General features: G+C 39.6%; 1 protein-coding gene across 6 annotated transcripts in view; it reads left to right on the top strand.

Moving 5' to 3' along the window:
* WASHC3 (WASH complex subunit 3) overlaps window positions 1-22734 on the top strand; it is a 136862-nt gene that overhangs the window by 102967 nt on the left and 11161 nt on the right. For 3 of the 6 annotated variants that reach the window (XR_007129353.1, XR_007129355.1, XR_007129354.1), the window contains exons 8-9: window positions 21027-21178; window positions 22148-22222. Coding sequence is in view for 2 of the 6 variants with exons in the window: in XM_047740780.1 (XP_047596736.1) it covers window positions 21027-21092 (66 nt within the window). In the remaining 4 variants the exon portion in view is untranslated. Of the gene's footprint in view, window positions 1-21026; window positions 22223-22734 lie in introns of those variants that run through there. The other 3 variants (XM_047740780.1, XM_047740786.1, XR_007129352.1) reach the window with 2 other exon arrangements.

Raw genomic sequence — 22734 nt, 5'->3', positions numbered from 1 at the left:
TTCCACTGCTTCCCAAAAGATGGTCTTGAAAAGACAACATCAGCATCACATCAGAAGTTGTTAGAAATCAAAATCTCAAACCCATCCAGACTTACTGAATTAGATTCACTGATTATAGGACCTAGGAAATCTGTTATTAACCAGCTCTCCAGGAGACTCTAAAGTACGCTAAAGCTTGAGAAGCTCCATTCTACTCTATTTCTCCAAACTTTAGCAAATTTGTATATTTCATTTGTGCTAGTGCAGATTCTTACAAAACCCAGAAAATTATCACATCAATTATTTGAGCTATGTGAACAATAGTCACTATACCAGTGACTATAATTCCTACCAATAAAATGTATAAAATGAGCCCCAAGGAAAAAAAACCCAATAGCATTATCCATCTAAAATATGAACAAGGGCTACAGTGATTGGAATTCTTTCAAGACCTGACTACACATATTGATTTGGGATTAAAACAGTAATCACTTAGCGCATTCTAAGCTTTAACAGATAAAACAGATTTTTAATATAAGCTCAGAAATGAGTATCTTGCCAAGAGGGCAAGAGGAGCCATCCTGTGTGCTATGACAAAAGTGAAATATAATATATGAAAATGACAATCAGAATTCTGATCTATTGTTATGCATAGTTGTCTTGCCAAATAATGAAATGTATTGACATTGCTGCTGAGCTGTCATTGGCACGTTTCACAAACATTGAGATTTTCTAAGCAAAGTTACTGGAAGTCATTCAAATATTTGTAATGGTGTAATGGGTGAACTAGAGACTTTCTCTTTCAAAAAAATGTTGTTCCAAACTCCTTGATGAGAAAATATTTGGAATAAAGCACAATAGATTTATATACAGACTTATATGGCTGAAATTGATTTTTATTTCCCTGGGAATTTAAGAATCTTTTTAATAATTGAGAGCTGGTGTACAGCTGCAAAAGGTTGGCTTAATACAGAGCCAATATTTATACTTTCTTGATAGAACAAATGAGAATTCTCTTTCTGTTTTCTATCTTAACTTATGTTGAAAGCCTGGCAACACTGAGGTATAATACGTGCTTCTTCAAAATGTTTTTAAATTGTTGTTCACTGTTTTGTATTTCATCTTGAAGCTCCTTTATTTATAATATTATTAAACCTCAAAGAAATCCATATGGTGGAAGAGAATGGAGAAAGCAATTTCACTGTTTTTTTCTTCTTTAATAGAATTTATGTGAAACTGAAAATTGTCCTAGTCTACATTTGTCTCAAGGTGTATGTCTACACGTTGCAACAGGATGGCTTAAAGAGATGGATAAATTATTATTACACAATAAACTTTACATTTAATTCTGCGGAAATTGCCCTCTTTCTAGTAGGAGTGTGAAAGTTTATGTAGATACTTGATGTCTCTATATATTTAAATCAAGCAAGCCTAGCCTCAGAAAAATATAAACATAGTTTTGTCTAAATGTAGATCCAGCAATATTGTTACCAGAAGCTCCTGCTTCTTAAAAATTTCTAGGTTTTTTCTAGACTTTTTTATTTCTACTGCTTACCATTTGCCTGCTCTACTAAGGGCCAACCTTATGCTATTGCTTTTACTGGAATCATGTGTACAGGCGCAGTACTTTGACATATGATAACCACTTGAGCAAATATTGTTATCTGTATACATCTGCCAAGGAACACAGAATTTGTCTGTAGACAAAATAATTTATGCTTCCTGGATACTACCCTCACTAACAGAGTTTTGACATCATATGCATTACCTTTTAGCAAAAAAAAAAAGTAAGAGCAGGAATCCAGTGGTCAGTATAATGTAGAGGCTGAAATTATGGACACTGGTATCAGATAGACTTGATTCCGGTCCTTGATCTATTAAAGATTTTTTTTTAATTTATTTGACAGGTAGAGATCACAAGTAAGCAGAGAGGCAGGCAGAGAGAGAGAGGAGGAGGAGGCAGGCTCCCCGCTGAGCAGAGAGCCCGATGCGGGACTCGATCCCAGGACCCTGAGATCATGACCCGAGCCGAAGGCAGAGGCTTTAACCACTGAGCCACCCAGGCGCCCCTGGTCCTTGATCTATTGCTTACTAACTATGTGGCCTTGAACCAGTCACTGTAGCTGCTTGTGCCCCATTTTTTATTTCATAGAACTATTGAGCAGATTTACTCAAGAGAGTGCTCAGAAATGTGTGTGGTGTGGGGTAATGGTCAATATATGGATGCCATCATTGTTATTCACTAGGCCTGTTCCATCACCTGTAAAATGGATGCAGCAAACAAACAAATCTGATGGAATTTCTGTTGTGGGGAAAGCTAGAGGTTCTATGAGGTCAATAACCATGTATGTCTTTTCACTACTGTATCCTAGCACAAAGTATAGATGCCGGACATATAATAGATATGAACAAAAATGTAAGTGAATGAATAAATAAATTATATATATAAAGCATTTGACACACTGTGTTCAATAAATGAGGGCTATTTTAAGTATTTTTAACTATTTTGTGAAATCCTTAATAGAGGTTTCACTCAAGCCTGACCTCTGTCCATAGTACTGGGAAGTCTTTACTGGGCAATCTTCACTTCCAGAACTAAGACTGCCAAGAAGCTCTGTCCAGTGGCATTATGGAATTACTCCTTTGACCTTGACTAGAAAGGAATTAGTGGTAAGATCATTGTGCCAAAAATCTAGGAGATTAAGATTCAAGTCCTAACTTAACAGTTTCCTACTTGTGTGATCTTAGATAAGTCATTTTATCTCCTTGAGTCTATTACTTCTATTGTAATTTGAATAGTTTGGATTGAAAGATCCTCTTGTAACATTGGCTTTCTGTAATTTTGCAAATTATGTCATAACTCTTTGTTCCTGAACATATGAAAAAATTTTATGGCTTATCCCTCATGTATGTAGCATGCCTATTACACACACACACACACACACACACACACAGGTGTATGTATGAGTCAACAGTACCTGTTATGAATTTTTTTATCCAATACAGGAACTTTTCTTCTCAAATAAAAAAGTTCCTCTCTCCATTTATACCTTTTTTGGCAATTCCTGCATGAGAATTTTACATTTAAATCTATCATCCACATTAGATTATAACTGAGAAGTGTTCTAAAAGAAAGACTTAAGAAAAACTAATAACTTATTTTGTCCATTTTATCTCAATGTGATTTCTTCCTTCCCCACACATCCAATTTTTCTTGTTTGTGCCAATTATTTGCTATTTCTTAAATATTTAACTGGTTAAACATGTGTATGTGCCTTGTCTCCCTATGTAAAAAGATATATGGCCTACTAATTGCCCTGCACCCTGCTAGGGAATTCTCTAGTTCTTTAAACAATCCTCAAAAATTATAGATGAGGAACTGAATTTAAATGCATAAGTGGTGCAAAGTTCAAATCACAGTCATTGATGGAGCCAGAATTTGAAACTGGGTCTGTTTCATCAAAGTCATTGCTCTTTCCACTCTATTTTGTCTTTCACATAGCTGCTTGCCTTGTCAAATACCAACAGTTTAAAAATGTCCCTGGGAGCAGACCTCTTTATTGTATTTGTTTGAACCATTTCCCTACCCCGAGTCACACACAGAGCATTGTGAACATAATAGGTGCTAGAAAATGTATGTCGAGTAAACAAAAGGAAAAAAAAAGGCATATTGCACCTTCTTCAATGTTGTGGCCTCATTTCTCAGAGTTATTTATTTATTTATTTAGGATTAAACTAGGAAGTGCTAAGGTTATCACATGAATACAAATCATGCAGTTACGACAAGTGCCAAGCTGGCTTGAAAGGATCGGGAAAGTCAAACTTATTCCCTTCCTATTTCTTTCCCAGCACTCAGTGGGCCTGAATGTGAGGATTCCCATCCCAGGACAGCCTGAGGAGATAGCAGCATGCTGCAGAGCACTGAGCACAAGCACTGTGTTAACAAGGGGTAGGGATCTCTAGACCCTTTCACATTCTACACCAATGAGTTTTCTCTGGGCTTATGGAAGTATATTTTAAGAGAAGTTCTTTGATATTATTTGTACTTGCATATGTTTTGAAGATTACAAAAGTCAGAGATCGAACAAAGCCATTATTTCTGATCACGGGATTGAAAGAGTTCCTACTTAAATGGGGGTGATAAACGCAGTTTTGGAATCTTCTCTCCTGGACACTCTTTTGAAAAATAGGTAGTCATGAGCAATCTAAGAATGTTACATTAAACTTCGCTCTTGTATTAGGCAAGTTAAACTTATAGCTGTAACAAGTGATCCCAAACTTTGAGCTTTACACAATAAAGGCTTCTCATCCATGCAATAATGGTCAGCCAGTGATCCCCCAAATAACATCTCAAGGGTCCAAGCTCCTTCCTTCTTGTAGTGCCACCTGCTCTAGATCTTCAGAATCTCCTCAACTGCTTCAGGCTGAAAAAAGAGTGTGGAAGAGTAAGCAGAAAGTTCTTATAGGCCAGGTCTCAATACATAACATTTCCTACTCACATTCCATTGGCCAGAATTCAGCCATATGGCCACACCTAACTGCAAGGAAGGCGAGGAAAAGCAGTCTAGCTGAGTGCCTAATAAGAGGAGGAAATAGGGTATAGGGAACACACAGTAGTTTCTGTCCCACCCTAAATACACTTCCCATCCAGTCTTATGGGGTTAGCAGTGTTCCCTGTACAGGGCAAATAAATGGTTGCTCTTTTACAATTGGTACATCTGATGTAATCTAATAACCATTATCTGAGACCTATATAGTGCACAGCCAAGTGTTAATTGTGGGCTGTGATAAATAAGACATGACTTCTGCCCCTAAGAATTTTGCACTAAAATTGAGCTCTCAACCAACTAAAATTGAGAAGACTAAATTAAGAATTAAATAGAGGTGAAAGTGTTTTTAGCATATATTTGATTTTATGCCTGTCTGCCCTAACTTTAAGCCTCTCAAGACCAAGACCTCATAACACATCTTTGTGGTCTTTATTCAGTGTCTAGCATATAGCTGGTAATTTAGAAGTGTTTTTTAAGAGAACAAAATAAAGAACTATGTTGAAGGAGTGCAAATAATTATGTGTTGTTATAAGTTGTGCACTATACAACTCTAGGAAGTGCAATTCACATTATGGTCATTGTGAATGGCTCTTCTTAGAGCTGCATTGTATACAATCTGCACATCTCTATGTGACAGCCCTAGGGTAAAGAGCAATCCAAAAATTCATCCAGGGGAACATGAAAATTGAACTGGGCTTTGAGATACACAAAGAATTTCTACATATGAAGAAAGGAAAGAAAGGTGTTCCAGACTGAGAAAAGAAGCCCATCCAAAAGCCTAGAGTTCTAGAAAGGCAGCTGGTAGATCAGGTATCTGAGAGTTATGCTGAGTTAGGGAAGTAGTGTATAAAAGGTGAATTTACTTTGTTGCTCAATAGTGAAGGGTATTGATTACCACACTGAGAAGTGTGAAGTTTTTTTGGTAAACATTCTGGACTTATTGTTGTTTTTGGAGAACAGAAATAATGTGTGCCCACTCATGGTTTAGGGAGATCATTCTGATCTTTATGTGGAAGATGAACTGAAGAAATGATAGGCAAGGAGACTGTGTGGGAGACACTACCACACTGCAGCTGAGAAATGATAGTTAACTAGGACGATGACAGAGTGGATAGGAAGAAGAGGACAAAAGGACTTTGTGGCTTATTGACTTCCCCAGGTGACAGAGAGGAGTAAAAAAATACTCCAAGGTGATGTGGAAGATAGTGTGGACAATTCATAGCAGAAAGAACAGGAGTTTTAGAAAGGAAAATTATGTGTTTAGTTTGGTATCTGTTGCATTTGAGGTGCCAACAGGTTACCTGTATAAATACCAAGAAAAAAGTGAGATGATTTCTGAACTATCAGCTCATGGCACTGGCATGAGTATACAGAGCAATGGTTCTTAACAGGTTGTGTGTGTATGGGGAAGGGGGAGATTGGTCTGTCTGGCTTACCTATCACTGAGTATGAAATAAACTACCACACAGAGCTTAACACAACCGCTTATCTTGCTCATGATTTTGTGGGTCAGGATTTGAGGAAGGACTAGATAGGCTAGGTAGTTTTGTTCTACATGATCTTAACTATAGAGGCTGAGCCTGGAAGGATCCACTTTCAGAATGGTTCTTTATTCATGCATGGTGCCTCCAAGCTCCACACATGAGGTCTTATCATCTGAGGTGATCCCTATGGCTTGGGTTTCTCATACCATGGTGGTCTCAGGATATCTGATCATACTTCTTATAAGAGGAATTTAAGCTGCCAGATCAGTAAGAGCCATGCCTGGAGCTAGCACAGTGTTACTTCTGTTACATTTTATTGGTCACAGACCTAACCACATTCAAGAACTTGAGAAATAGATTCCACCTCTGGATGGGGAAAATGGCATGGACACATTACAGAAGGATATGTGGGATGGGAAATATTTTGGGGCCATCTTTCAAAAATACTATTTGCTACAGGGGTGTCCATCAAAGTCATCTGAAGGAATTTTTCAAATTATGGCTACTATGCTTCCAAGGTTTTTTTTTTTAATTTTGGGGGTTTTTGTGATTTTATTTTTAAGGAGTCTCTACACCCAACATGGGCTCAAACTCATAACCCTAAGATCAAGAGTCGCATATTCTACCATCTAAGTCAGCCAGGTGCCCCTACTTCCAAGTTCTAAATGGATTATACAAGAAATTCTCATACATATCCTTGACTAAGACCCACTGGTATAAAACAGAAAGAAAAAGTGCTCAGAAATGAAATGTAAAAGGAAGAACAACTCTGAATAGGGAGCTCCTACTGATAGACCAGAGATGAAAGAAATGAGCTTGAGGCATGGGAGCCAGAGCAGGAGAGAATTCAAGGAGAGTACAGTCAGAAGCACTAAATGCTACAGAGGTAGTGAAAATAAGAAGTAAGCAGAAGTTGCTGTATTTGGCTTTAAAATCTCTTTAGGCATCTCTGAACTCTATTGCAGTTAGGGTTGGAATACCAGTTCTGAAGCTTTCAAAATTAGTCTGCAGCTAGAATAGGTTCCTTTTGCAGTCAGTCTACTGAGTCAAGTATAGAAAGCACATCAGGCAAGGACTTGAGAGAACTAAGTTCAGATTTTGACTTGGCTGCATATTCACTCTGTGAACCTATACAGGTCACCCAGTCTCTCTGGGCTTCAGACTCCTTTGCTCTGAATTCTATATTAATATTTAAATCACCATATTCTGTTCTTGTTTGCATTCAACAAACATTTATTTTCTTGAGATATTTTTTAACAAGACTTGAAAATACTCTCTCTCTTTTTTTTAATGTGGTATTACTTGGGACCAGAATAAGGGAAAACATCTGCTTTTCTTTTTTTTTTTTTGACAGAAATTCTAAATATTTATAATTTACATGAAAAAAAATTACAATACTGGGTTTCTTTCAAATGTGAAGGGAGAGAGAAGGTTTTGCAAATGAAAATGATAAAAACCACCTTAGTAGGAAAATAATCTGAAGATGGTATTTGCTCAGAATGACTCAGCAAAGTCCCCAAGTCCTTGCCTTCACCAGGACATCCTGTTAGATAGGTAATATAAGAGAGATGGAGGTTGATAAACTCTCTGGAGAGTGCTGTCAGATGGGTTATGATGACTGGGTTTGCTTTATGCTCCTCCATCCCCTACCGAATGAAATTAGTGAGACAGTGGTATGAGCCTAGATGTTCCTGGATCAGCAGTATCCTTCCAACCCAGCCCCCAGCAGGGCTCTCCAGGAATCTGCCTTTAGCTACGCCAAGGCAGCTGGGTCTTAGTTTCATGAGGATCTTCTTTCTTTGTAGTCTGATTCTCAGTGCTACTTTGGGAAACCCTGAAGATGGGGAGCCAACTTAGCTCCAATCATCAAGTAAATTACTAATCAGCCCTTCCACTTCCAAATCCAGACCTTTTGCACTTCAGCCTGTTTCCTTCCTCTATCCCTCTAGCTACTACTCGCTGCTCATTCCCCTCGATGTCTTCTTGTTCATATTTTCCCTTTCTTCTCTTTCTCTTTCCTTTTCCTCTTTCTGTCTTTCCCTTTATCATATCCCAATCAGAATTCAGAGCCAGGCTAAATTCTGCCTCTCCTTGGAGCCTCACCTGCCAACTCTAGGCCTGTGAACCTCCCCATACAGGCATGAATTACCCACTAGGCAGGCTGAGTATGTGCTTACAGCATTTGTAATCAGGGGTCTCAGCCATCCTACCCCTACCCTCACCCCACCACACACACAAGCAGAAACCTCAGCTTTAATGAATGTATACAGAATTTTGAAATGGGAGAATCTAAAAAAAATTTGTTTTAACTTTAGCATATGTAACCTTTGTGGCATTTCAAGAAATAACATTTGTTATCTGTAGGGAGAGGCACAAAGGGAGTACTCTTTTCTTAATTTATACTGATCTTTCCTCTGAAATTACATTGCACTTATTGTGTTCTCCATAGACACTGGCATTTAATTGTATATTGTCACGTGTATGACCTAGTGGCTGAGCACGTGGATTCTGAGACTGATGTGTTGAAATATTGACTGTGACACTCACTAGCTCTGTGACTTTGGGCAAAGTATTTGTGATAGATAATCTCCAGTCATAGCTGTCATAACTCCTTCCCCCCTGCCACTCCTCCGTTGAGAAGTGAAACTTGTTTCCCCTTCTCTTAAATTTTGCTGGGCCAGTTACTGGTTTGACCAAGAGATCATGGGAGAAATGATATTCTAAGACTTCTGAGCCTGGGCCTTAAGAGAACTGAGAGCTTCCATTTCTTCCCTCTTGAAGGATTCCTTCTTAAGAATGTATCTTCCATCCCAGGAGAGACAATGGAGGAGTACAGATGTCCTCTGGTGGATAGTCTCAACTGTCAACTGATATCCAACACCAATATCAATTGCTCACCATGTGAGCAAGCCACCTTGGATGTTCTAGCTCTGTCCAACCTCCAGATGAGTGTAGTACCAGACGGCCTCATGTGGAGCAGAACTGCCCAGCTGATCCAGGCCAACTCAGAATCATGAGACATATAAGATGGTGTTACTTCAAGCCACTAAGTTTTGAGTGGTTTATTACATATAAATAGATAATTAAAACAGTATTTAACCTTACTTAGATTTGGTTTCTTCCTCTGTAAAATGGAGTCAATAATGGTACCAATTTCATGGTATTGTTTTCAGGATCGAATGAGATTAGTGGTAACTGCTTAGTGATATTACCATTATTATTATTATTTTTAATCATGCAAGGAAGGCTCTGTCACTGGTTATAAGAGTTCAAGAATCAGAGTGCAGGGGGTGGGGGATGGCAGGGGAGAAAAGGAAGGTATAGGAAATAAATGGAACTACTATTTATTGGGAACCTACTAGATTCCAGGCCCCATGCTAGGTGTTTGTATATATGCTCTCCCTTACTCTTGACAGAAAACTTGTTAGGGAGATGTTATTATCCTTATCATAGAGTGGAGGCTCAGAGAAATTAATCTACCCAGGGTATCACAACCAGGACATAACGTAAGTGGGCTTCATAGTGGGCTATGGGACTTTTTTTTTTATGTTCCCACGCATTTTGGACAGGGGCTTCCTGAGATCTTTAAAAGTGTAATTTCTGCTTTTAATGAGAAATTACATATTCAACCAGATTCTAATCAACTCAATCAATATTCTGCCTCTGATAGGAACACTGAGGAAAACTTAAGAATTTCATCCAAAGTCCTTCACTTCCATTAATAAATTATTACAAATCTAGCACCAAGGAATCCAGATAAATCTTTCATGAAACTAGTTATTTTCAGTTTGTATCACTTCTCAGAAAAACAACTTCCAGGCATGTAAAGTTGTACTCCCCTTTATATTTTTCCTAAAATACCACCTTTAGCCCTCTAAGAAGTGCTTCCCCATTAAGCCTGTATAACTGCTTGATTTGTAAATGAGAAGTTAATGTATCTTTCCTCACAGAGCCCGTTTCCTTGGTAAGGTCAGCACAATACTGATAAGAAAACCTATACTAGGCTTCTCGAAACCAGGCCTCTGAAATTCTGGCTGAAAGCTCACAACAGATCTGGGTCCAATAATAAAATCCTCCTCGAATCTGGGAGCACTCAACTCACTCCTGCCTTCTCAATCTTTTAAGTGCCTCCTTCCCATGCTCCTTCTTTTCCTTTCCCTAGTTCCTTGCAAAATCTTGTTCCAAAATGTCAGTCAACTATCAGCTAATGGGATCAGAAGTTGCTTCACAATCACAAGACCTCCTGTTCCCCAGCCCAGGGGTCCCCATTACCATCCTGTATCCCAAGATGACCTCCAGCCACCATGACATAAGAAGACATTTCAGAGCAGCTTTATAAATGGAAAGACTCATTTGTTATTTTTTCAAGGGACCAAGAAAAGAAAATGTTATGAACAAGGAAATTGTTGGTGGGTCACTGGCTGAGACACTGAAATTTGAACATTGAACAATTAATTTGATAATATAAACAGGTTTCATTATACAGATTTTAGGAATATGATATGAATAGTCTGTTGTTTTGAGTTGTAGAAAGTTCCTTGCCCTACTGCACCCCCACTCCTACCCCTTCTTACTATGACTTGGCATTCCCCCTCTTGCTATTCTACTCTGCTGGTTGTTTTCTCCATCTATGCCTGCTGTTGGGAGTGCAGATGAACTCTGCACTTGGCTTCATGCGACTTCCTTGCCTACACTTATTCTGACATTTATTCTGGTTTCCTATTGTGTTTCTGACACACATTTTTAAGGGTTCCATTATGTTGGGCTTTTTTCCCTATTTTCTTCAGAAAAATTGAATTTTCAAAGGAATATTTAAAATTTGTTTTGTTTAATGTTTCTCTTTAGTTCTTTGTCCTGTTTCACAATTATAGCCATGTAATCCATAAGGAATCTATTAATATGTAAGAGGCTTTGAAGCTACCAGATGTGTGTGTGTGTGCATGCATGTGTGCACACATGCACACTGTTTTTTCTCCTTCTCGCAGAATCTGGCTGCTGCCAACTACTGATTTAGGAATGTTTAGGGGTATATGCCAACTCAATCAAAGTCATTTTGGTACTGGGAACCCAACCACAGTCTCTGTAGACCAGTGAAATTTATTGCTTGCTCCAGTATTAAGTAATAGTACCAACAACATTTTGAATAAAGAAGAGTCTGATAAGATAGGAAAGAATGTCAGGATAATTCATTTTGATCATAAAACAATGCTTGTTCTAGATTGAAATATTAAAGGCACAAATAATCTGATGGTCCATGACTTCCTTCCCTTGACCTGGTATAGGAATATGATTCATAGCTTACTTCAGGATTGAGGATTCATACAAAGGCTGCTACATACACATCTCTGTTTTCATTCTACAAATATGTCTAGTACTGATTATGGGCCAAACACTAGCCAAGGCATTGGGCTGCAGTGGTGAACAGGATAAACAAAATTCCAGAGGTGCCTGTGTGGCTCAGTCATTAAGCGACTGCCTTCAGCTCAGGTCATGATCCCAGGATCCTGGGATAGAGCCCCACATCAGGCTGCTTCTCCCTGTCCCTCTCCCCCGGCTTGTGTTCCCTCTGTAGCTGTCTCTATCTGTCAAATAAATAAATAAAATCTTTTTAAAAAAATAAACACAATTCCTGCCACATGGCACTTTCTGAAGGAAGATGTCTTGGCTGCATAGAGTACTTGCTGTTAAGACATTTGAGGCATATGTATAATAAAGTAATAGTGAAGCTAGAGTCCTACTGAACTATGTTCTGACCCAGGCTATATCACTCCAAGCTATTTTATCTTGAACAATTTACATGGCCTCACTTCAGATTCTAAATTAATAGAACTAACATCATAGGGTTATTGTTGAGGGTTAAGTGAAAAAAAATCTTTGTACAGCTTTTAGCAAAGTGCCTGGTTAAGAACCAGTAATAGTTGTAGCAGTAGCAGTAGTAGTAGTAGTAGTAGATGAGAGCCACAGTGGCTTCAGCAAAGAAGGGTAAATTTCCTCATTCTTGACATAGCAAGTTCATGGAACCAACCATCACTAGAAAGTCGCAGATCTAACCCACTCTGGAGATTCTTCAATTTGAGGGAGAGAAAAAGAAAGTGTTGCCCAATGCTCAGATCCACATCCTTTGCTTCTAAATCTACAGTTCCTCCTACTGCTCATAGAAAGTAATGTAGCTCCTTCCTCCCCAGGAGGGTACTTGCCATCTCCACTGTGCTGAGGATCCTTCACACTACCTGAGCCATGACATCTCAGACTCCGTAAGATGCAACCCCCCTCATCATCCCTGAGATCTTCTACCAGTCACTGGGCTGGTGGAAACATACCATGCTATGATATAGACTCTTCCCATCCACTCTGCCCCTTCTGTTTCAGCAGGATGCCCATCCTGCTCCATATTGAGCCTAAAACAGCAGATCTAGAACTTCCAAGGTTGCTGGGACCTTCAGGGCTCACAAGAAATCCATCTTTCTGATGGATCCTGGATTGTCTTTCCCTTTGGGACAACCCTGATTTCAAACACTTATCTCCAAAAGAGCACTCAACAATTATCACATGGCTGCCATGTGCCATGATGCCATGATGCCCTGACAACATGATTACCATACCTAACCAGATCTCTCCCAGAATAGTCACAATGTTCTCCTGGGCACAATGAGGGCTGCTCTGCACAAGATATCATGCAGAGAAGAAAACTGCTTCCATTTTATTCCTCTGCTCCTATGCTTCTTCAGAGGCTATGTCTTCTACCGAGCAAGAGAGAGAAGTTTGCTTGGTTTCCATCCTAGGGATCTAGGTGCAAAAAGAACCTAGGTGCAAAAAAGGACCCACTGTAGTCAATCTGCCCGCTCCCTTCCCTATGAAGAGGGCAGGCACAGAAAATTTCCCCAGATCCTGCCCAGCTCATCTACCTCTAAGGGGCCTTACAATAGCTAGTGTATGGAAGGAAAACAAATTTAAATGAAATAAATGTGAACCTCCTCCTAATAATAATAGTGTTATTAACCCAATACTTACTGAATGCCCAATTAACTACATGGTGCCAGAGGAGAGACAAATCCTAGCCATCCTCTTGGTAGTTTAGCAAGATGCTGGCTTAGCAGGTCTGTGCTAGCTTGAGGGAAGAACAGGCTGATGCCAGAGGCTAATCTCTAGAGGCTCTGTCTTCAAACAAGACTGTTTCCCCAACCAGGAAATTTCCTGTATCACACAGTATACCATATGTTCTCTGCCATCCTTATAAATCCATAGAGTAGTACAGGGCAGGGTCCTTTCCTTGGAGCCATTTCCCAAGGGCATCCAGCTGTGGTCAGTCAAGCACATATCTCTCTGTTGGATGATGGCAGCCAAAGGTAGTCATGGGTTCTGCAGCATCTTATGTGGAAGCTTCCCCAATAAATTGTACTTTGCTTTCTGCGTATCACTAATAAGGAGTGTTTCTCTGCCACTGTGGCATGACAGCATCAGACCCCAGGAAATTAGCCAGCATGCAGGTGTGAAGTCACAAGGTCTCTGTACACAAGTAGTTAACAGTTTCTTGGAAAAGAATCAAAGGCGATAATAAATGCAGTACATTTATAGACACTTGATGTAAGAAGGGACTTTGACAAGCTGTAACTGCACCCCCATGCTAGGCAACAGATGATAATCTTAACTAAGATGCATGCTTCTGCCTACATTAGCAAAGACCTTGGAGGGTCATTCATAAAGGGGGCCCACACTGGTTCCTGGACCTCACTTTCACTCTTCAGGGAAAAAAGAAGTCCCCATAGATGACTGTATCTAACAAGAACTTGCACTAGAAGCAAACACAAAATGAGGCTATATTCACTAATAAATATAATAATAATAATAATAATAAAGTCACTAATAAGGGAACTAATTTCCTAATTTTTGTGGAGAATAAACCATCCACTCTTTATTCACATTGATTCATTTAAGAAAGTTAAGAGAAAATATTCATATTACCCACAATATATTTATACCTAACATGAGCCATCATTCCAAATGAATGGAAACATGGCCATTAGCCCTTTGAAGTGAGAAGGCAAATGTAGGGAAATACTCAGGCTGGGACTGCTGTGTTCAGATTAGGCCTTACACATGAATGCAGAGCTGGAGGCTGGAGGGCATGCTGAACTTGGGCTTATACACCTCTCTTAGTCTGTTTGTGTGGGTGTAAGCACCCAGAGGAAGCGGTGCCATACTTTCCTTTCACACATAGCCACCCACAAAGCCTAAAGGAGTCCACTTTTCCTCATTCATCTGCCTGAAAGAACTCCTTTTATAATTGGTATAATTTGTATGTGCTAGCAGGTGTCTCACCTTTCCCCAAAGCCTGTCATGACTTGATAGTTCTAAGGGCCAGTGGGGTATAGGGCACCTGACTACTAATAGCTTGAACCATCCATCCCCATTCAGAAATGACAATTTCATAAAGACCTTGGATTTTTGGACTCTGGTCTTCTCCCATTGTGTAACCAGGAAGCTTTAGAGAATAACTGGTCCTGCTCATCAAGCTTGTGTTTTTTTTTTTAATAACTGAATCTTTTTGTGATATTTGTAGATTCACACGCTGTTGTAAGAAATACAGAGAGATCTCCCATCCAAGTACTAACCAGGCCCAACCCTGCTTAGCTTCCAAGATCAGACGAGATTGGGCGCATTCAGGGTGGTATGGCCTCCAAGAAACAAAGTGAAGGTTTTAGAGGGGAGGGGGGTTGGGGGATGGGTAAACCTGGTGGTAGGTATTAAGGAGGGCATGTATTGCATGGAGCACTGGGTATGGTACATAAACAACAGATCTTGGAACACTAAAAAAATAAAATAAAAAAAGAAATACAGAGAGATATACTATGTACACTTTACCAAGATTTAATTATTTGAAACAACATTTGTTGAACAATTTTTCTTTGCCACCCATTCAGGACAACAAAGATGCCCGAAATGGGATCTCTGAGCTTCTGTGCCTTTAAGTTCTCATGATGAAGACAGACACAAAATATCTCTTTAATGAAGTTCATTGTGCAAACTGCCAAGACGGAAGTGTGCATGTTGGAGGAAGAGTCCTGGGCAGTGCCTTGGGGGATGAGTAGAAGTTTTTCAAGAGAAATGGGTATTGGAGGGGCAATCTGGGCAGAGAAAACAGCATGAGCAAAGGCTCAGAAGTATGAAATAGCCTGGTGTGTGCTGGGAGCCATTCAAGTAATTCATCATGGATTGGAACAAAAAATTCAAAGAAGGGAGTTCAGAGGCATCTGGGGAACGAGAAGGGAATGTTGTGTGATCCTGGCCTCCCACATTCTGTGTGGGGGAAATGAAAAACAGATGAGAAATATGCTCCCAAACATGGCCCAAGCATGGCTCTAGGAGAAGGAGGAGAGAATCTTGTGTCTGTTTGAAGGGCCCATAGATCCCTCATTTCCAAAGTTTGGACTATGGCCCACTTCCTTCTGCGACCTTCACCCAAGGCCAAGGGCAGGAAGTCTAGTTCGTATCTTTCCTCTTCTGCAAAAAGGTGGCAGTTGGAATGAAACAGAGTGCCCCGCTCTACCAATCTGAACTACCACATGAGGCAAGGTACCTTCACCTCTCATCTGGCATGAAGTTTACCCAGAAGTCCTGTAAGGACCCTGTGAAGGACACAGAAGGTAGTTGATGATGCTGCCGGAAAACTCAGTGGAGAGTAACTAAAGTGGGGTCTGTAGGGCAGACTACCTGAGCTGGGAATCAAATGGGAATCCCATCCATACTCCAAAGAAATAGATCACCCCCGAAAGCTGAGATGAGGCCAGTTAACCAGGACTCTAGGCGCTGACTGAGCTGAGAAACAGCAGACCTGGAGTATTCTAGCCACAGATGTCCACAGAATGTGCCAGTAGAGCAAGGAGTAACCAGGTAAACAGGGAAATAATTTCCTCAAAGACGGGACGGTGAAAATCCAAGGAGTAGCATGCATCTGAGCTCCCACCTGCTCACCTCCACAGTCATACAATAAGCAAATGTGTTTACAGGCATTCTGGAGGAGAAGTCACGGAAGGCATACTGAGATACTTAACTATAAGTTTCCTTATTACTCAGCAGAATGGGGCTCCTAAGGAAGATTAGGTAGTTTACAGAAAAATAAAAAAGTCTCATTTTCTTGGAATGAATGAGTATGTTGTGTGTAAACAACCCCTCTATATATGGTTTATGAAACCCCCCCCAGTAGGGTTTTGGGTGAAATAATTCTATTTTAATGTGGAATGACAGGGATTCTGTGCTGTTTGGTGACTTCTGAATCATGCCATATGCTCTGCACATACTAAAATATTTTAGTATGAAGAAGAGATGAGTTACTTTCTCACCTGTTCTTGATCCAAAATGTGGTACTGGTACTGGCAATCCTGGTACATCCCCAGAAAATGGGGGATGTGGCTTTTATAAAAGGACTGGGGCAGTTTTGGATCTTGAACTGGTTTGTTTTAGAACAACCTGGGAAGGTGAAAGATAAAGGAGATAAAGGAGAAAGCAATATTGTGTGTAGGTAGAATTTGGAATCTGAGTAAGAGAAACTTATCTTCCTGCTCTGTGTCTCCCTTTATCCTCACACCACTACCACACCCAGTGGTACCAGATGTGTGAGGGTCTTCCTGCACCAGGAAATTCTGTGACACCAGCTGGGTGCCCTACAATTCAAATCAATTTTGACACTATCTACCTGGAGACAGCATCAGATCCCACAGATTAATGGCTCAGTCCCACAAGACAGCCTCCACCAACACCACTGTAGACGCTGACCCAAGTCCAGATTGCCACCTGTGGTCCTAACCAACAAACTGTAGGTCAGAGGTTCCCACCATCTCCTCCTCAGGTTTTGATTAATTTGCTAGAGTAGCTCACAGAACTCAGGAAAACACTTTCCTTACTGTTTACTGGTTTATTATAAAATGATATGATAAAGGTTACAAGTGAACATTCAGAAGATACACATAGAGCAAGGTACAGGGAAGGAGCATGGAGCTTCCATGCTCTCTCTGGGCATGCTACTCTCCCAGTCGTCCAAGTGTTCACCAATCCAGAAGATCTCTGAAGCCCCATACATTTTTTTAACATATAATCTATTATTTGTTTCAGGGGTACAGGTCTGTGATTCATCAGTCTTACACAATTCACAGCACTCGCCATACCACATGCCCTCCCCAATGTGCATCACCCAGCCACCCCATTCCCCTCCCCCAATCCTCAGTCTGTTTCCTGAGATTAAGAATCTCTTACAATTTGTCTCCCTCTCTGGTTTCATCTTGTTTCATTTTTCCCTCCTTTCCCCTATGATCCTCAGTCTTGTTTCTCAAATTCCTCATATCAGTGAGATTATAATTGTGTTTCTCTGATTGACTTATTTCACTTAGCATAATACCCTCTAGTTCCATCCACATCATGGCAAATGGCAATATTTGGGGGTTTTCAATGGCTGCATAGTATTCCATGGTGTGTGTGTGTGTGTGCGTGTATCCCCCACATCTTCTTTATCCATTCAGCTGTTGATGGACGTCTAGGCTGTTTCCATAGTTTTGCTATTGTGGACACATTGCTGTAAACATTCAGGTGCATGTGCCCCTTTGGATCACTACTTTTTTTTTTTTTTTTTTTGCCTTTATTTTTTTTTATTTCTTTTCAGTGTTCCAGAATGCATTGTTTATGCACCACACTCAGTGCTCCATGCAATGTGTGCCCTCCATAATACCCACCACTAGGCTAATCCAATCCCCCATCCCCTGCCCCAAAACCCTCAGATTGTTTCTCAGAGTCCACAGTCTCTCATAGTTCGTCTCCCCCTCCAATTTCCCCCAACTCCCTTCTCCTCTCCAGCTCCCCATGAACTCCATGTTATTCCTTATGCTCCACAAATAAGTGAAACCATATGATACTTGACTCTCTCTGCTTGACTTATTTCACTCAGCATAATCTCTTCTAGTCCCGTCCATGTTGATACAAAAGTTGGGTATTCATGCTTTCTGATGGAGGCATAATTCACTGTATATATGGACCACATCTTCCTTATCCATTCATCCGTTGAAGAGCATCTTGATTCTTTCCACAGTTTGGTAACTGTGACCATTGGTGCTATGAACATTGGGATACAGATGGCCCTTCTTTTCACTACATCTGTATCTTGGGGGTAAAAACCCAGTAGTGCAATTGCAGGGTCATTGGGAAGCTCTATTTTTAATTTCTTAAGGAATCTCCACACTGTTTTCCAAAGTGGCTGCACCAACTTGCATTCCCAACAGCGTAAGAGGGTTCCCCTTTCTCCACATCCTCTCCAACACACGTTTTTTTCTATCTTGTTAATTTTGGCCATTCCAACTGGTGTAAGGTGGTATCTCGATGTGGCTTTGATTTGACTCTCCCAATGGCCAGTGATGATGAACATTTTCCTATGTGTCTGTTAGCCATTTGTATGTCTTCATTGGAGAAGTGTCTGTTCAAGTTTTCTGCCCATCTTTTGACATGATTATCTGTTTTGTGTGTGTTGAGGAGTTCTTTATAGATCCTGGATATCAGCCCTTTGTCTGTATTGTCATTTGTGAATATCTTCTCCCATTCCGTGGGTTGCCTCTTTGTTTTGTTGAAACAGTCAACAAAGAAAAGCTTTTGTTGTGCAGAAGCTTTTGATCTTGATGAAGTCCCAAAAATTCTTTTTCACTTTTGTTTCCTTTGCCTTTGGAGACATATCTTGAAAGAAGTTGCTATGGCCAATGTTGAAGAGGTTACTGCCTATGTTCTCCTCTAGGATTTTGATGGATTCCTGTCTCACGTTGGGGTCTTTTATCCATTTTGAGTTTATCTTTGTGTATGGTGTAAGAGAGTGGTTGAGTTTCATTATTCTATACATAGCTGTCCAATTTTCCCAGCACCATTTATTGAAGAGACTGTCTTTTTGAAGTCTGCCTTGTTGAAGATTATTTGACCATAGAGTTGAGGGTCCATATCTGGGCTCTCTCTCTTATCCACTGGTCTGTGTGTCGGTTTTTGTGCCAGTACCATGCTATCTTGGTGATCACAGCTTTGTAGTAAAGCTTGAAATCAGGCAACATGATGCCCGCCATTCTGTTTTTCTTTTTCAACATTTCCTTAGCAATTCAGAGTCTCTTCTGGTCCATACAAATTTTAGGATTGTTTGCTCCAGCTCTTTGAAAAATGCCAGTGGAATTTTGATCAGGATGGCATTGAAAGTATAGATTGCTCTAGGCAGTATAGACATTTTAACAATGTTTTTTCTTCCGATCGATGAGCATGGAATGGTCTTCTATCTTTTTGTGTCTTCTTCAATTTCTTTCATGAGTGTTCTGTAGTTCCTCGAGTACAGATCCTTTACCTCTTTGGTAATCTTTGGTATCTTATGGTTCTTTGTGCTATAGTAAATGGAATCGATTCTCTAATTTCCCTTTCTGTATTTTCATTGTTAGTTTATAAGAAAGCAACTGATTTCTGTACATTGATTTTGTATCCTGCCACATTACTGAATTGCTGTATGAGTTCTAGTAGTTTGGGGGTGGAATCTTTACATGTCATCTGCGGAGAGAGAGAGTTTGACTTCTTCATTGCCAATTTGAATACCTTTTCTTTCTTTTTGTTGTCTGGTTGCTGTTGCTAGGACTTCTAATACTATGTTGGACAAGAGTGGTGAGGGTGGACATCCTTGTTGTGTTCCTGATCCCAAAGGGAAGGCTGCCAACTTTTTCCCATTGAGGATGATAATCGCTGTGGGTTTTTCCTGGATAGATTTTATGAAGTTGAGGGATGTTCCCTCTATCCCTATACTTTGAAGCGTTTTAATCAGGAACGAATGCTGTATCTTGTCAAATGCTTTTTCTGCATCAATTGAGAGGACCATGTGGTTCTTCTCTCTTCTCTTATTGATTTGTTCTATCACATTGATTGATTTGCAAATGTTGAACCACCCTTGCAACCCAGGGATAAATCCCACCTGGTCATGGTGGATAATCTTTTTAATGTACTGTTGGATCCTATTAGCTAGGATCTTGTTGAGAATCTTAGCATACATATTCACCAGGGATATTGGTCTGAAATTTTCCTTTTTGGTGGGGTCTTTGCCTGGTTTGGGGATCAAGGTAATGCTGGCTTCATAAAAAGAGTCTGAAAGTTTTCCTTCTGCTTAATTCTTTGAAATAGCTTCAGGAGAATAGGTATTATTTCTTCTTTGAAAGCTTGGTAGAACTCACCAGGGAATCCATCAGGTCCTGGGCTCTTATTTTTTGGGAGGTTTTTGATCACTGTTTCAATCTCATTGCTAGGTATTGATCTATTCAGGTTGTCAGCTTCTTCCCGATTCAGTTTTGGAAGTTTATAGTTTTCCAGGAATGCATCCATTTTGTCTAGGTTGCTTAACTTATTGGCATATAACTGTTGATAATAATTTCTGATGATTGTTTCTATTTCCTTGGTGTTAGTTGTGATCTCTCCCTTTTCATTCATAATTTTAGTAATTTGGGTCTTCTCTCTTTACTTTTGAATTAGTTTGGTCAATGGTTTATCAATCTTATTGATTCTTTCAAAAAATCAGCTTCTAGTTTCATTGATGCATTCTACTGTATCTCTAGTTTCTATCTCATTTGGATCACTACATTTTAAACCTCCATACTTTTGAGATTTTTATGGAAGCCTCATCATCTAGGGATGACCAGTCATTAACTCAATTTCTAGTCCCTCTCCCTTCTTCCAAGCTTGTAATCATGGCTTGGTCTTTCTGGTGACAACCTGCAACCAAGAGTCACCTCATAGAACAAAGACACTGCTGTCACTCAGGAAATTCCAATGGATTTAGGAGCTCCATGTCAGGAATGGGGGTCAAAGACCAAATATTGACAGAAAAGATGCTGCTACTGCTTTGATCACTTAGGGTATTTTAAGAGTTTTAGGTGTTCTTTGCCAGGAACCTGGGGCAGAGATCAATACACATTTTTTTTTTTTAATTATCTCATACCTTGGGCTCTACTTTGTCTTCTCATTTTAGGACCCAGGCTGGAAGAACAGTCCCTACACAGGACATACCTGGAGAACCAGCCAAACCTTAAGATAAGTCTTATACCTTCTGCCTACATGATGAATGCCATACTTACTCACATTTCATTGGCCAAAGTACATCACATAGTCACACCCAGTGAGGTAAGGACATGAAATCTTCCCATGGGAGGTACAGTTAATCACCTGACAATGGACAGGGAGGAGTGACCAGTAACTGAAAAAAATATTACCTAGCATGATAGTAAACATTGATTATAAATAAAATAGAAAACATGGGAAAGAAGAGTATAAAAATTACCTGTAATTCTATTGTTAACACTATGATGTATTTCCTTCCAGGCTATGTGTCTGTGTTTTTGATTGTTTTGACAAATTTAGGATTACATAACATATGCAAGTATATACCTGCTTTATAAGCTGCTTGTTGATATAGAATTATATAATGAAAAATTTCCCTCACGAAAAATCATTCTTTTAAAAGATCACATTAATTCCCACACAATTTTTGTATTAGTTTGGATAGGCCAGGTTTTGTAACAATAATAAAAAATCTCAACTTTTTGCATAGCTTCAAGTCACAAAGGTTTTTTTTTTTTAATTTTCAGTTAGCCAACATATAGTGCATCATTAGTTTTTGATGTAATGTTCAACGATTCATCAGTTACGTATAACACCCAGGGCTCATCACAACCACAAAGGTTTATTTCTTATTCATGCCACATGTCCAGTGCAATTTGACATGGCAGTTCTGCTTATCTTGATCATTCTGGGACCAAGCCAAATAGATCAGCTACCATCTCAAATGTATCTGGTTATTGTGTAAAAAGGAAAAGAGAAAATAGGAAAACATGCATTGACTGTTAAAGCTTCTGTCCCCAAAGTTTTCACATTTTATTAGCCAAATCGAGTCACGTGGTGCAACATGTATTTTTTTTTAATGGACACAATATTTTGCAGACCCTCCAATCAAGAGGTTAAGTCTTATTTTTCTACCCCTGACTCACCTTGGCCATATGACTGACTTTGGCTAATGGGACAGTAGCAAATATAATGTAAGTATAGGCTTAAAATGTCCTGTGCTTTGAGACTTGTTTCTCTTAATGCTTTTAGAATCACCCATAGAGGATGACAGATCACATGGAGAGAGGCACCAGGCTCTTCCACTGTTTCCACTATCCCACATAGGTAAGTGAGGTAATTCTCAACCATCAAGCTCCATCCAGCCTAGACCAGAAGAACCATCCAGCCAATTCAGTTTGAGAACTTTTTAAGCCACTTTTTAAAGTGACGTGTTATGCCATAAGAGCTGACTTAAACATATCTATATCTAATTTCATCCAGGAGAGAGCCATGATATTTTTAAAAAGTCTTATTGACCACTTCAATATGAAATCTTATGGATGTGCCATCATCTATTTAACCATTTTCTTATCATTAGAATCACACTGTTACCTAATTCATTATATCACATTCATTATAACTAAAATTAACACTGCCATGAACGTCTTTGTGTATAAATTTTTACCCATGTTTCTGATTATTTCGTCATAACAGATCGGTGAGAGAAGAGTTGCTATCAAAATTTAGGCCTCTTAACAATGACCAAATTTTGAACCAAAAGGATGATACTAATTTATAAATCCAATGAAAATACATAAGCATATCCATTTCTCTTCACTCTCATTCAGCATCTAAGT

Source organism: Lutra lutra, chromosome 8 (genome assembly GCF_902655055.1).
Source record: "Lutra lutra chromosome 8, mLutLut1.2, whole genome shotgun sequence".
NCBI classification, from domain to species: Eukaryota; Metazoa; Chordata; class Mammalia; order Carnivora; family Mustelidae; genus Lutra; species Lutra lutra.
This window is presented reverse-complemented; position numbering and strand designations above follow the sequence as displayed.